General features: G+C 34.5%; 1 protein-coding gene across 6 annotated transcripts in view; it reads right to left on the reverse strand.

The window, feature by feature from the left end:
- Positions 1 to 15,125, reverse strand: part of LOC116412933 (AF4/FMR2 family member 3) — a 309,889-nt gene that overhangs the window by 174,144 nt on the left and 120,620 nt on the right. For 3 of the 6 annotated variants that reach the window (XM_052893982.1, XM_052893984.1, XM_052893980.1), the window contains exons 1-2: positions 5,595 to 5,879; positions 2,746 to 2,982 (exon numbers count right to left, since the gene is read on the reverse strand). The exons of 2 other annotated variants lie outside the window; for them this stretch is intronic. In XM_052893982.1, coding sequence (XP_052749942.1) covers positions 2,746 to 2,801 — 56 coding nt within the window. In that variant the 5' untranslated portion in view covers positions 2,802 to 2,982; positions 5,595 to 5,879. Of the gene's footprint in view, positions 1 to 2,745; positions 2,983 to 5,594; positions 5,880 to 15,125 lie in introns of those variants that run through there. One more of the 6 variants, XM_052893981.1, reaches the window with a different exon arrangement.

A 15,125-nucleotide genomic window follows, 5' to 3' on the forward strand; every position in this document is an offset into this window, starting at 1 on the left:
AAAGACAAACCAGTAAGGTTTGGATATAAGCTTTGGGCTTTATATGGAGTCAACGGTTATTGTTATAACTTTTTGCTATACACAGGCAGAGATACTCAAACCTTCGATGGCGAAGGTTTAGGTTCAAGAGTAGTAAAAGTTGCTTGAGGTGTATACGGATCCCAGCGCGCATGTGATATACTTCGATAACTTTTTCAGTAGCATACAATTAATTAATAATTTGAAATCTCAAGTGTTTAGAGTTACGGGCACAGTGAGGGACAATAGGAATAAAAAAAATGACCTATCATGACAAAGCAAGAAATGAAAAAAAAACCGCGAGTTTACTCTGACCATCGTTTTGAGAAAAATAATGAAGTTATGCGTGAAATGGCATGACAACAGTGTCGTCTGACTAATTTCAATACTTTTGAACCTTTTGTGAAAACTAATAGATATTCTAAGACAGAAAAGGCTAAAGTGATCGTAAATCAGCCAAGACTAATCCACAATTCCAACCAAAATATGGAAAGTGTTGATAAACATGATTGGTTGATTTCTAAATATCCCATCCGATTCAGAGGTAAGAAATGATACTGGCCACTAGTAATCAGAATCCTAGATATGTTCTTAGTAAATACATGGATTATTTACAACCAGGTTAATAAAGATGAGACCATCTCTCTACTAAATTTCACGCGAAGGTACTTTCAAGGCACTTTCTTCCACGCACAACCACTCTTTGGAATCAACTTCCAGCAGCAGTATTTCCGAACCGATACGACATCATAACCTTCAAGAAAAGAGCATATTCCTTTTTAAAAGGCCGGCAGCACACCTGCAATGCCGTTGGTGTTGTGGGTGACCATAGGCAGCGGTAGTCACTTACTATCAGGTGAGCCGCATGCTCGATTGCCCCCTGTCTTGTAAAAAAAAGAAGGGTTTGTTTTTCTTGGATCAAAAAATCAAAAAGAAGAGCAAGTAAACCTACTTTGGGGTCTTCTGAAATTCTTTTACAACCGATCAGATTTAATAATTTGGACCACAATATAATGAAGAAAGATAAACAACGGCATTGCCAAGGACAAGGTTGTAAAAAAAAACTATTGACTTTTCGTGAAAAATGCGATAAAACACTTTGCAGCGATTGTTTCATGCCTTACCAAACGAAGTAATCTTATGTAATTCCATTTTTTTTAATTTTAATGGGGATAGTTTTAAAATAAAGTTGATTGTCTTATAATTGTGATCTTTCTTAATTTCTGACCATATATTCCCATTGTCATATTTATAGGACAGGTGGTAACAGCAAGTAGCGATAAATTTTTTAAAATTTTATTTTTTATATCTTTTTTCTAATGTACTAAGACCTTAATTTAAAGATAAGAACCAAAACATCCTATTATATCGATGCTTGGGAAGTAATGGGTTAATATCGTCAGGTCGATCTCCACGTGGTCCCTCTTGGAAATCATCGTATTGAATTTCAGGTGTATTCATCACGCCATCGTGAACTAACTAACTGACCTGACCTTATATTTTCACCTATCACCCCTCACTGATGTCCCATCAGTGTATGGTATACCGTTAGCGCAGCTGTGGTTACCATTCCATTATCATCCATTAAAAAAATCCACACAAAAACAGAAATCAGTAACAAATCGAAACATTCGATTACTGAATTTATTTTTTATTTCTACTAATAATAGACATCAGCAGACTGTATTTTGCTTAAGTAATATCTTCATTTGTTTACATTCAGATTGTCTATATGTACGGAGGTTTAGGGGAATTTTAATCGCGATTCTCGGCGGCAAAGCCATGGGTAAAAGCTGATATAAGTTTAATGCTAGAATCAATAGTGGTATCAACCCTAAGCACGTCTGAAGCTCAGGGGCGGCTGTTTGCACAAGTTGCCACCTTGTTGACAATTTGCAACATTCACTCGAACACGAACTCAGTATATTGCGGTTGGATTACTAATAACAATGTTGTTTTGTCAGTTATTAGCACTCACAACAATTGCATTGTATCGACAGTACTTATACGGATGCGCGGACCACAATAAAAGAACGTTTGGGTAGTCAAACAACAAACACTGCAGTGTCTTTTTAAGCGACTCTTCTTAAGAGATTCTCAATTTGTTTGTATTTTCAACCGACTTCAAAAAAGGAGGTTCTCAATTCCTTTTTCAATCCCCAAAGTTTGTTACCATATAACTCCGTCAATTCTAAACCGCTTTTTCTTTTTATCTAAAAATATATACTTACAGAGTGGTCCCATAGAAATTTCATCAAAATCGGTTCAGTAGGTTAGTTCTTAAATCAAAATAGCTGGTTTTGTTACAATTTAAATCGACTTTTTCTGGAGGACAAGCTTAATTATTTTGTGACTACGTTGCACGATTACATCGTCAATTCTGAACCGATTTGGATAATATTTTTTGTAACCGATAAAATTTACTACCATGTCGGTCCCTTAATAATTTCATGACAAATAATTATTAAAAAAAATGTGTCTCCGAACATCTCGAAATACATCAATGTAATATATCACCATTGATGTTACTATGCATAGAACATTTGTACCTAGTTTTTTTTCATAAATAACAGATTATTAAGACAGAAAATAAAAACGACACATGGCTAAATTAAAAAAAAAATAACAGAATATCTATTTCTATACTGGGTATAAAAAACCCCAATAGTGAGCGCTAAAGTCTTAATCTAACGTTACCTGTTAAGAATCAAAAATATATTAACTCACCCCACGCCTCCGTTCAAGGAGGTGACCAGGCCTGGCCGCTCATAACACATATGCATAACAGCAAGTTACAGGCAATCTTTGTACAAAAATCTTATTACAATATCACTGATCACTTCAAATCACTAATATATTTCACTTCACTTTGTACTAGATACAACCTGGATCAATCAACACCGCGTACAAACATTTTGTACTAGTCAAAAACTTATTAATCAATCCGAAATCTTCAAAAACGCACTGTGAAATCGATATAATAAATAAATACTGTTAGGATGGTGTCATTTCAATTCTAGAAATTAAAAGCACTTGATTGCTGCAACCAACTGTAGCGTGCACGCAAGACTATTTTGTTCTGCCTTCTAATTCCTCATTATTTCCTTAAAGCTATTAAGAACCTAATAGATACTTTGTGCACATAAAATTAAATAAAATTATAACTTAATTGAAATATAATGTATTTATAATACATTACTGTCCAGAAAGGAAATAATGCAATTGTTGGGTGACTAATAATGGAGGGATTATGTGAAGTTACCTAATTAACTAATTGTACGTTTACTGATTTTAATGAAGTCATTAGTAACAAAACAATATTATATTTACGGCGTAAGGTAAATTAAAATTCATAAAAGATGACGTCACAGTTCAACCTAATCGCTCCACTGTTGCTATCTAGCACGTAGTAACGTCACTTTTACAAGAAAAAATATTCCAGTTTAAATTCATCCATAATAAAAGATCAATAAAACAACACAAGTCGATTATATCGGTCGTAGCATATGCTTTGATAAAACAGTTCACGGTCAAAAAAACTTGACATTCAATATCTGATAAACGTATAATAAAAACTAAAAAATAAACACCAGATGATATTAAATTAAAATAGATACAAAATATTTATGAATTGATAAAAAGTTTCTGTGCCTCCACGAGGTGTGATCTCGAATTAAGAAACACTGATTACTTGCGAATTTTCCGGGCTGGATAATGATTAATTGTGGGAGCGGCGGGCGTACGCTTTTTGCCTTATTTAGCTGGCATCACAGTAAATAGGATGGGGCTCCCGTTTTTTCGTAGGGTCATGAGCATCCATTACCCGGGTCTTTTGCTGTGTGATTGATACGTGTTTCTCGCCTATTTCCTTGTTGCGATGTATTAGGTGCCACCCCTAATAGAAATCGAGGGTAAACCGTACAAATCTTATTGAATATCTATGGTGTTAGCACCAATATGCAAGGTTAGCACGTATCCGTCGTTATTATAAAACATGACATGCGGGCACACGACACACCTTTACCGATGTCTGTCAAGGTTAACGCGTCAGTTTGAGGAAATTTTCAATACGAGCCAAAAAAACTGTCCTACATACGAGATATATTAACCCAGTTTAAAACCGAGGTCGTGCGACTGTTTTAACAAAGCATTTTAATGAACGAATAGCATCTATTCCCTAATATGAGTCAGAATTCAAGAAATGTTAAACCTGGAGATAATAAACAAAAGAACGTGTAAGATACAAAAAACAAAATTCTCGGAGACATTACAATGAATATTAAAAAGGTAATAATACTGTTTCAAACACCGAATTCCACGTAGCGCACAATTGAGATGGTTCGTACAGATAACACGACCCGTAGAGACATTTCGCCCGACGGTGGGCTTCTACAAGTCCATTCAAAATGACCCCAAACTTGACTATGAACCGGACCGTGAGAAACTAACTAATGCTGTGTCACATCAGATGACCACTGCCACTATAAAACCAACAACCCATTATCCAATTACAGATTCCATTGTCATTCAAAGTTCCGAAGGAGCAAGTAACGATTTATGAGTAACGATGCTGAGCAGCGACTGAATTTAAATTTAAAACATTAAAATTATATTACTGAACAACGCTTATCTGTTTCGACCTTGTATTTATAGATATTAAAACTTAAGATACTGTAAAGAGCTTGTCCGTACAATAACAACGAGTTTAAATTATTTTGTGACTAAATTTAAACTTTGATAGACCACAGCATGTCTGTACTTGAAAGAAAAAATAAATACCGATAAGTCACTTATACTTGTTAAAAACAAGGAAACTAATGAACCAGCAAGTGTTGTAATGAAACTTTAAGAGCAAAAATGTAAAAATAGAAACGTCTTTTATAAAGTATTTTAGAGATACAAAGTTCAATAATATAATGTGAATTATATCGCCGTAAATATTGAAACCGTAATTGCAATTGTTTGCAAAGTAAAATCAGTAATACCACACTGGCGCCACATAGCGGAACAACTGCGGACTAAAGTAATGTACATATTATTATTGCGCGACAAAATGAAGTCACGTCAAATACCTATATTTTTTGATAAGACATGATTGTTCTATTAATTTTTAACTTTAATATTCTTAAAAAAGTTAAATTTGATGTTCTAAAACTAATTTTAAATGAGATAGTACTTCTAAGTAAAGTAAGAGTGATTGTAGCTACTGCATCCTAAGATTTCGATTTTGTACAAATCTATGTTATTGATAATTTGAACTCTTCTGGACAATAAAGTATTACAAACAAACATTGTTAAATTGGATTCTGTAAATGTATCTAATTGATCGGAAAAGGACCATGTTCATCGTTATCGAAACGAGATAACAAGACGTTTGACATTGTCCACAACTGTAAGTACGTGTATATATAGTATTAAAATAGCACTTTCTAATTTCAAGAAGTTAAAAAATGCTAAATTACTAAACTATAATCAGTGGCCAGTAAGTATATCGTAAATCATTCCCAGTTCCAGCAATCAAGTGCGTCATGCATGAGTCAACATCATGAACACAATATTCAACGGTGCAAACATACAAAACCCCGTAGAGGTAGCCGCGTTCGATTCTTACAATCCAACACTGCAATCCAAGTGATCACTGGTAGTCCACACAGATTTCACTGTGTCGCCCAGGCGACTCATACATTGGCAAGGCGTGTTGACAACACGCACGCATTCCGTACACGAATGCAGAACGCATCACGAACGTCGCTCACGTTCGCGCGAAAACGCGCCAAAAGCGAGTTCCACGAGTACCCTTGATGGGAATTCCTAGTGGAGACAAGCCAGTAACGTTCAAACACGACCAATCTGCGGGCGACGACGCGCTCGACTGCCGCCGCGCCGCTCTACGCGGGGCGGGAGCGACGTACGCCGCTCGCAGGTTATCGTGAGTCGACTACACAGATAATGATGTCAAAAGTGGATCGCACTAATGCTCTTTATTATGTTGTAAACGTTCCGAATATCCCAAGACGAGATGCTGAAAATTGCCGCGTCAGCGCTTCCTTAGCATTTGTAACAGATCAATTGAATAATTGTCGCAATCGACATCTAATCTATCGAGATGAACACCAATTGTTATATTAATGATAGAGACAATTATTCTCATTTCAAATCAATATCTATCAAAATTATTTTTTTTATAATATATAAAATGAGCCAATACAACTTTTAATGTTAATCCTTCGAGTCGAATTTTTCTTAATCATAATGATTATAATCGTATTATATTTATAATATATTTAAGATACCATTATCCAGAAAACATAATATGTATTCTATTTTCAAAGGTGCAATTCCACATATTTGTAAATTGTACTAACAAAGAAGTATTAGCACAGAATATCACTCATCGAAGTGAGCGCGCGCCCGACGCAAAACACCGGCCGTAATTTTATTGTCCCACGCTATTTTGCACCGTTAAACAAAAATGATTCTTAACACAAAGCCGGCTGGATAACAAATTGTTTACACTCATAATAAAATCGCGCACTCTTATTCAAAACGAATGTTGATAATTTCACAACCTTCCGAATGTATACCGTAACGTGATTGCATTGGAGTTGTTAACGCACCACCTGCATTAATGCGGATGACACGTTTCGCTTTATGTAGAACTTGTAAGATACTATACAGGCTGTAAAAGTGATCATATTTATAAACAATAATAAGGTCGGTTTCGTTATAAAAGGAGGATGCGGCATGCTATTTAGCATGACATTGTATGTGTATTAAATTTGGTCATTGTTTAATAAATGTTCTAATCGAATGTGGATTTTGCGGTGATTCTTACAAAAGAGTGACTTGGAAAGCGGAAAACGGAATGTTGTTTCCACAGTCATAAACTGTAAACATCCCAAGTATATGGCAGCGGTAGTAATTTTGCGCGTTATGTAATAAAAATCTCAGACGTAATCAACATGGCGTCTAATTAGCACAAATTCTCCGTAAACTTTAATAGTTAACATTTGCTTTTCACATAATAATGTGACTTTGTGACGTCAATTACGTTACAGTCATCGAATCAACTACATGAACTACATGAAGTACTAGGTTTGGGAATCGGAAACTTGGCGAATGTCGAGATATCGGTAGTAAGTGGGCCGTGCATAGATAACTAATTCGCTGTGACCCAAATATCGGGTAGCAAGCGGAGCGGGCCTGCGATGGCGAAGCGGAAATAGGCGGATGATCCCGAGGGAGGAACGAGGGAAATTTTAGGGCCTCAAGGGGAACACAACAGTGTCGTTGGAGGCACTTTCTACGGTTCGTGTGACGCTTGATTGCGATCACCTTGTTTTATTGATGTAGTCGTTGTACTCGCATCCTAATATCCTTATATTCGCGTATTGCGAAGAAAAATAGTTTCAGAACGTCTACAGCGAAGTATCTCAACGTTCGCACAATTAGCAAAATTTCAAAAACAGAAATATTAATTCCTATGTAGGACACTAAAACGATAATCATTCATGAATTCAGAATTTATAAAGTATAAAAAAGTATTTAGAATATTCTAAGTAAGGTGTGCTGCAAAGATGATCATTAAAAATCTTGCATTTCCGTTTTAGTTTACACTATAAAACACTTTTTAAATAATCATTCCGGAACACTGAGAATTGTTTAATCGTTTCTAAAATTTTACAAGCAACCCATCTAAAATATCTACACCCATTTTTCTAAATTCTATTTAGCATAAATATGCTGAAACTCAAATTAATAACATTCTTTAATTGGTCAACTATTACTAACTACTACTACTAACAAACAGTTTAATCAATCAAGAACAAAATCAATGCAACAGATCAATGCAAGAACAAAATTACAGACTTTGTTCTTGCATTGATCTTTTAATTTAAATCTAAACGGTCCCCTTGCCTATAAACATTTCTTGTTCTGTCTTTGATAATTTAATAAACTCTAATATAGCTTTACGTGTCCTTCTATTCCTTTAAAGAACGAAGCAAGTGACGAAAGAATGAAGTTTTTAAATAGTCCAAACAAAATCAATTTCAAACACCAAGTTTGGGAAGATTTGAAAGTTTGTGCTGGATTGTAAGTAAAACAAGATTTTGAAGAACTGAAGAGGTTCGTTTTAAATTGGCGTTCAAATATTTCTGGCCATCCAATGGAAAATAGAGGTGTCGTAAAAACTTATTGTAAATATATTGTGGACTATTCATAAAACATATAATTATAAACATGCGATAAACGTACATATAATCATGCACATATATACAACGTCTTATAATGTGTAGACGCTTTAAGGCGTACTCACGAGCACACCAAAGTGGTTCGTAATTAATTAAATTCAGGATTGTTGGTGTAATTCTGTTTGCGAGGGCATCTGTACTGAATCCAAGTTAAATATGCACCAAACGGTACACCGCTGTGGGAATTGGCCGTACTAAAGAAGAGCATCGCAGGCGCCCTCTTAATGTGATTACATGGTTACACGCGTGCTCATTCGTGCTGCCGTTTTATTGGACGTATGATATACTTGCTCATGTTTTGAACAACTAGGCTTCACGAAATCGTATAATTTCACAGTTTACAAACTAAAACCGATAGTAATGTGTAATTCTCTAAATGTATCATTTAATTCGTTAATGTTTGAAAACAACATTTCTAAAATTAATTCTTTTACATTACCGAAGTGACAAATACATATAAGAATACAGCTTGCCTGCTCAGAAACGATTACTGCAGCTTATGAACCTCTGTTGTTTTTTACAAGTCTTTATCTGCGATTCTGTCCGCGTGAGCATATTGATTGTGGTATACAAACTGTGCATACATACAAAACACAAAATGTGCATATCATATTCTAATGTAATAGCTACCGATTTAATTTATGTGTAATTAATTAAACACGTCACAGTCGCTCATGACTAATGTACACGAATTGATCCCGAAACTAGTCAAGTTTTTTCTATGTAATTACACGTAGGTTAAACCGGTAGTTATTACATTAAAATATAATGTGTTTTTGCAAAACTTTTAAAAATAAAACTACCATATTTTATTATGATTGATTTAGGACCCTTAATACATAATTATATCCATACTACAGCATAGAGTTCTTCAAAAGGGGGGTAAAGGTGTTTTTTCAGTGTCGGCAACGCGCGCGTAATACCTCTAGTATTGCAGGCGTTCATAGGCTACGGTAACCACTTACCATCAGGTGGGCCGTATGCTTGTTTGCCACCTCAGTGGTATAAAAAAAAATCATATCTTTTGCTTATCGAAGTGTGGCAAGTCTCAATTACCTGTCAATATTAAAAAACTAATCATTACCAACGTCTCTAATTGATTACTTATTTAGCCATCCCTTGCTTTCCCGTAGATGTCGTAGGAGGCGACTAAGAAAGCTTAAGGGTAGAGGAATGGTCAGCAGCATCTCTCTTTAAACATCTCCAAAGCTTAACTGCGGTTGCCAACCCGCCTGCCAAGCGTAGCGACTACAGGCAAAATCTCCCTTAAGGGGGAAGCCTTGAGGTCTATATTCGACAGTGATATGAATTAAAATCGTCATGAACGCTTTTAAATAAAAAAAAAAAACTCGCATTCCCTTTTATAATACATAAGGACGAATACGTAAGGACACGTTCGATAAATAAATAAATTAACAAAAACAGATTTAAATTATAGTAAAATAAAGGACTACGAATATTAACAAAGCTATCTACTCCTTCAATGTTTTATACAATCCCTGATTATATGAACAATCACTTGCTACAAATCAATTGATTAATAGATTGTATGAACATATCAATATGTGATAAGATACGTATTTACAAATGGACGATAGAAAATTAAAAACGACACTGGACACAAAGCGAACCCGCAATTTTTTTAAAGGGTAAAAAAGGATATAGCGACCACACCTGCCCTATCGGTACACACTGGTGGGGCACCACTGAAGAATAACAGATGAAGATGTAGCAAATCAGCCCATCGTGGCGAATTTTACTATAATTAATTAAGTGTGGAGGTGATTGAACCGCGAATCTAATAAGGTATATTGCTAGCAATGAGGTAGTTAGTACCTTATTACTAATAATTTTCTTTTTTATAGTTTTATCTTTAACCCTTAAATACCTGAAGTTTCAAATTTGATACCGGGGTTATAAATCGCATTGGGCGTCTACTATCGATTTTATTTTAATATTTGGCTGTTTCCATGTTACCAAATGTTTTTTTTTTCAAAATAAATATATAAAAATATCGTTTTGATTTTTTACTATTTTTCCCCATTAGTAAACACAGTAAAGGGTACATTTAAATATTTTTAAATTTGATTTAAAAAATCAGGCTTTTAAAGGTTAATATATTTATATAGCATTTTATGTATTTCCTTTTTCTATATGTGCTTGTGTTTACATGAACTACTCAAGCTGTGCACATAATGTAATTGGATTGTAACCTAGCTGTATCACAAATGTAACTGCTATTTAATTTTTTTTTTTTATTGTTATGATCTGTTTTATGTGTCTAACAAATAAAATAAAGCAAATTAAAAAATTGTTTCCCTCCAAACACGTGGAGGGAACTTACTTCAGTTTCCTTTAATTACGTAAAAAAAATCGTTGATTAGCAAAAAACTTACTGTTTATACTATGTTATTCCTGTACAGCACGTGTACTATCCTCCGAGTACTTTTTTATCCGTCATGAAAGTTACACATTAACACACACAACATTGAACCGCGTATTATTAACATGTGTGCATTATTGCTACAGTGCACACATAGTACACTATGAAAATATGCGGCTCAGACAAAGGGAAATTATATTCTCTAACAACTAGGACTAAACGTTTGTAAGGCTGGCAGGAAGGGGGAGAAGCAGGTTAGCTTGGGTCATCGATATGGTACCATATTTTGTTGTTACCATGCCGTTGAAATATTATTTTTTAACAAATTCCTAATGTACCAATTATATAGCAAGCTGCCCCACCTAAGGTAGGGATTGTTAGTAATGGGGAGGTTAGTCGCCATTACTATCAATATCAGGTCAACTTCCATGCGGTTCCCTCTAGTAACTATCGTAACAAATTTATCGTTAAATTCGTCACAATGGGCTAATAGACCTGTATTTTTGAGTTTATCTATTACAAACAAACAAACGATTAAATCTTCCTCCTTTAGAATATTAGTATAGATATAATGTGTATTACAGATAAAGTTAACAATAGAATATTTTCGAAAAACTAAAAGATAATTCGTCATCACATTAGCATTGTACAAATAAATATCTTTGAATTTGAATGTACGTGGGTATTCTTCATACATATACAATATATTTATTCATATTACACTTCATAATTATAATTTATGGAGAGGTTAACAAAAACTATTGGCCACATTACTCACACAAGTCTGTTTATCAGCACAAATATTTTTATCAGTTACCGTGATAACAAATTGACGTTCACACAGGCATTTCTTGTGGATTTACATATTTTGCGAAAAATATATATAAAATACATGATACATAACAAATCTATTGAATATTAAATGGTTGACTGGTAGAGAATGTAACAAGTCTAACAAGCATTAAGTTCACTTTTTCTACTACATTTTCTTTTAGCCAATAAAGTTATTTTAATTAAATAAATAAATATTAGAATAATTAGATCTTGACAATGTAATCATAAATAAATCCTTAAATATATAAAGATGCTTTAATTCTACGATTGGTAACAATGTAGGTATATTTGTTACTAATATAATAAATTAAAAAATGTACTCACGATTGTTATCAATATTTAAACAATTACTCCTTTCCTCGATTTGTTACCGGTATTTTCAATTGACAGAGAGTTACTTAGCATTTTTAAAGGAACACATGAATTGATGAGATTCAGACACACATAAAATATGATCACAGTGAATTTACAGGGTACAGATGAATAACACCTAAGTCCTTAGGAATGGTAACGCATGGGGGGTGTCATGAGCGAAACAGTATATTCTGTTGTGTCCATGGTACTGCTCATGTCTATAGGCGACGGTTACCGCCTTCCATCAGGTAGATCATCAGCTTGTTTGCCATTCTAAGTTGCATAAAAAACATGTTTTTTGGTGTAGGCCAGATTATTATTAACATTGTTATATGAACACTAGTTTTTATCCGCGACTTCGTCCCCATGACCGGAATAAAAAATAGTCCATATCCTTCTTCACCTCATATAGTATAAGTACACATATACCAAATTTAATAATGTTTTTTTTAAGTCGTCAAAACACCAAAGGATAACAAAGAAACAAACTCACATTCACATTTATAATATTAGTAAGGATTATTCGAATTCACGACCTTTACAGTTTACAAATTAGAGTACCGCACCGCTGTGTCACAACGCTCTCTATGGTTTCATTAAAGCCATGGAGGCGACTTCAAAAAAGAGAGTTCCTAAATTATTAATCGAGCTTAATGTCCTTACTATTAATTCCACCTATAAAATCTAATGTGTTCCAGGAACAACCATTAATGTGTAAATAACGAATATGACCATAAAATTGCATCAACCATAACTGGCCACAATGACAATGACGCAACGCTCTCAATACTTACTCATTGTGATTTTTATTTGTATACATACATAGTTATATATATTTCATATTGCTGAATTTGTTTGCAGGGCGATACGCGAATTACAGTGCTATTATTTTAAACAGCTTGTTTTAGTCTACTCTTTTCTATATTTGACTAGATGTATCCTGCGATTTCGCCTGTGGTAGTATCACGATGTTAAACAATTACCTCAAGAAATGCGTTATTAAATGCAAAAAGAATTTTTAAAATTTGACATCTAGTTCCATAGATTGGTACGTCCAAACAAACAAACTCTTCCGCTTTATATATATATATATATATATATATATAGCACAGATAAACAGTGATTCCTGGAACTATATATTATACATTATTAGTTGGTAGGTGGGATTATCAATAAAAACATTATACCAGGTAACTCATTTAGAAGCTTCCATTTTTAGACGACTTAGATAGACAAATCCCCATATTCATAAAACTAAAATCCCCCTACAAAACATCAACTATTACAGTGTTTTGTCACTTTTATTCAAATTGAAAATTAACCCTTTTTTGCATAATGGTGGAAATTTCCACCATAACATTGAATGCCCAAAAATTATATAAAAGAACAATTTCACTTTAAGTTGATCGTGCCTGGATACCTTTTTAATGTCTATTGCAGAAAACAGTGTGCTTAGAGAGAAGTGTGCACTGAAAGACGATGTAGTGACAAAAATCGAAAAAGGATGTTGCGTTGGTTTGGTCATTTGGAGAGAATGGATGAAAGAAGAATTACAAAAGAGATTTATCGAGCAAGAATGAATGGAGATGTCGGTAGGGGCCGCCCTAGACGGACGTATGTTGACCAGATAAGCGACGTGCTGAAGAAGGGCCAAATTAAAAGCACCCGTAACCGGCGAGTGTGTATGAAAAGACTGATGAATGTGGAAGAAGCGAAAGAGGTTTGTTTGAATCGAAGCATTTGGCGTTCCATTGTTTCTGCCTACCCTAATGGGAGACAGGCGTGACAGATATGTATGTATGCAAAGAAAAACTATAGCTTTTAAATTTATTTTTTTATCAATTTTTCTTTTAATTTTGAACATGAATTATATCACCTTGATTTATTTTACCAATAAAAAAAATCATACAAAGAAGGGTTAAGCATAAAAGACAAATAGACAGACAGACAGTTCAATAGCTAAAATAGGTTTATGATAGGTCGGACGTTTTCATGATCGTGTTCCACAAAAGGAGACCTACTTCAATTTTATTTTGATTTAAAAACCAAATTACTGAACCGATTTTGATGAAATCTCTATGGGACCAATCTGTAAGTATATCCTAGCAGATAAATAAAGAATTTTGCATATCGGTTAACTGTATATAACTGACGGAGTTATGACATACATTACATAAAAAAAAAATTCAAACGAATTAAGAATTTTCTTCTTTTTGAAGACGCTTGAAAAAGAGGGTGTCCCTATTTTTCAATTTGCCTGTATTTTTTCTATAAAATGAGACATCTTCGTATTTTCACCGATTTGGAATCGCTTCTAATATTCTATGAAACACAATCGGTGCGTTATACTCGTTAAATTTCCCATAAAAGTGTCATTATAGTTGCTATTTATTTTACACAGCAGAATTTCACTCATACAAATGCGCCGCGGTCATCTTGGAAGGACCGCTAGCCACTATCATAAGCACACCAGTCACAAAAGAGTAATTGGAGAGAGTGAGTGTCATAAATGTGCGTGTAATCGAGCCAGTGATTTAGTAACAAACTATGCAGAAAGATATTTCTAAAGCACGGGACTGTTGGTTAATTATACTAATGCAAAAAAAAAAAACCAAAATGATAGCAGCGTTGTTTTATTGCTTATCCTACAGTTTACATACATGACCTATTTTTTATTTTTATTGGTGAGAATAAAATGGACACACCGCCTGCGCTATTGGTATACGCTGGCGGGGCACCAGTGAGGGATGATAGATGACCATGAAAGCAGGTCAGTTAGTCCATCATGACGAATTCCACTAGAATTAATGATGATGGTTTCCAGGAGTGACCACGTGGAAGTCGACCTGATAGGGTGTTTCAATTAGACCCCATTACTATCAATCCCTTCCCCCCCCCCCCATACTACATGAACTGCAATATAAATTGAGTATCCACAACACCGGTTTTACAAATATATACCGTACACAATACAGCCGACTTATAATAATGAATGGGGAATGTACGCCTGCATTTATTGTGAGCGATGGAAATGCTTCACCCCACTCAGACAGACGGAAAAACACGAAGGCTTCGATTGTTTCCTCCTGTCCTAAACGCGAAATGCAGAGTATGAAATAATTATGTCGGCGAGAGTGCGGCGCGAAGGCAGGGTTGTCACACATTGAATTTACGAATAAAAACTCAGTCAGTAACACAGTCAGTCGAGTTGGGTTTTTTTACGGGGATTTGTAAATCAACAATTGTATTTATCTTCTTTCTATACGATTTCTCTACTTTTATGT

The sequence above is a fragment of the Galleria mellonella genome, unplaced genomic scaffold, assembly GCF_026898425.1.
Source record: "Galleria mellonella isolate WM207_F2 unplaced genomic scaffold, CSIRO_AGI_GalMel_v1 utg184, whole genome shotgun sequence".
Lineage (NCBI taxonomy): Eukaryota > Metazoa > Arthropoda > Insecta > Lepidoptera > Pyralidae > Galleria > Galleria mellonella.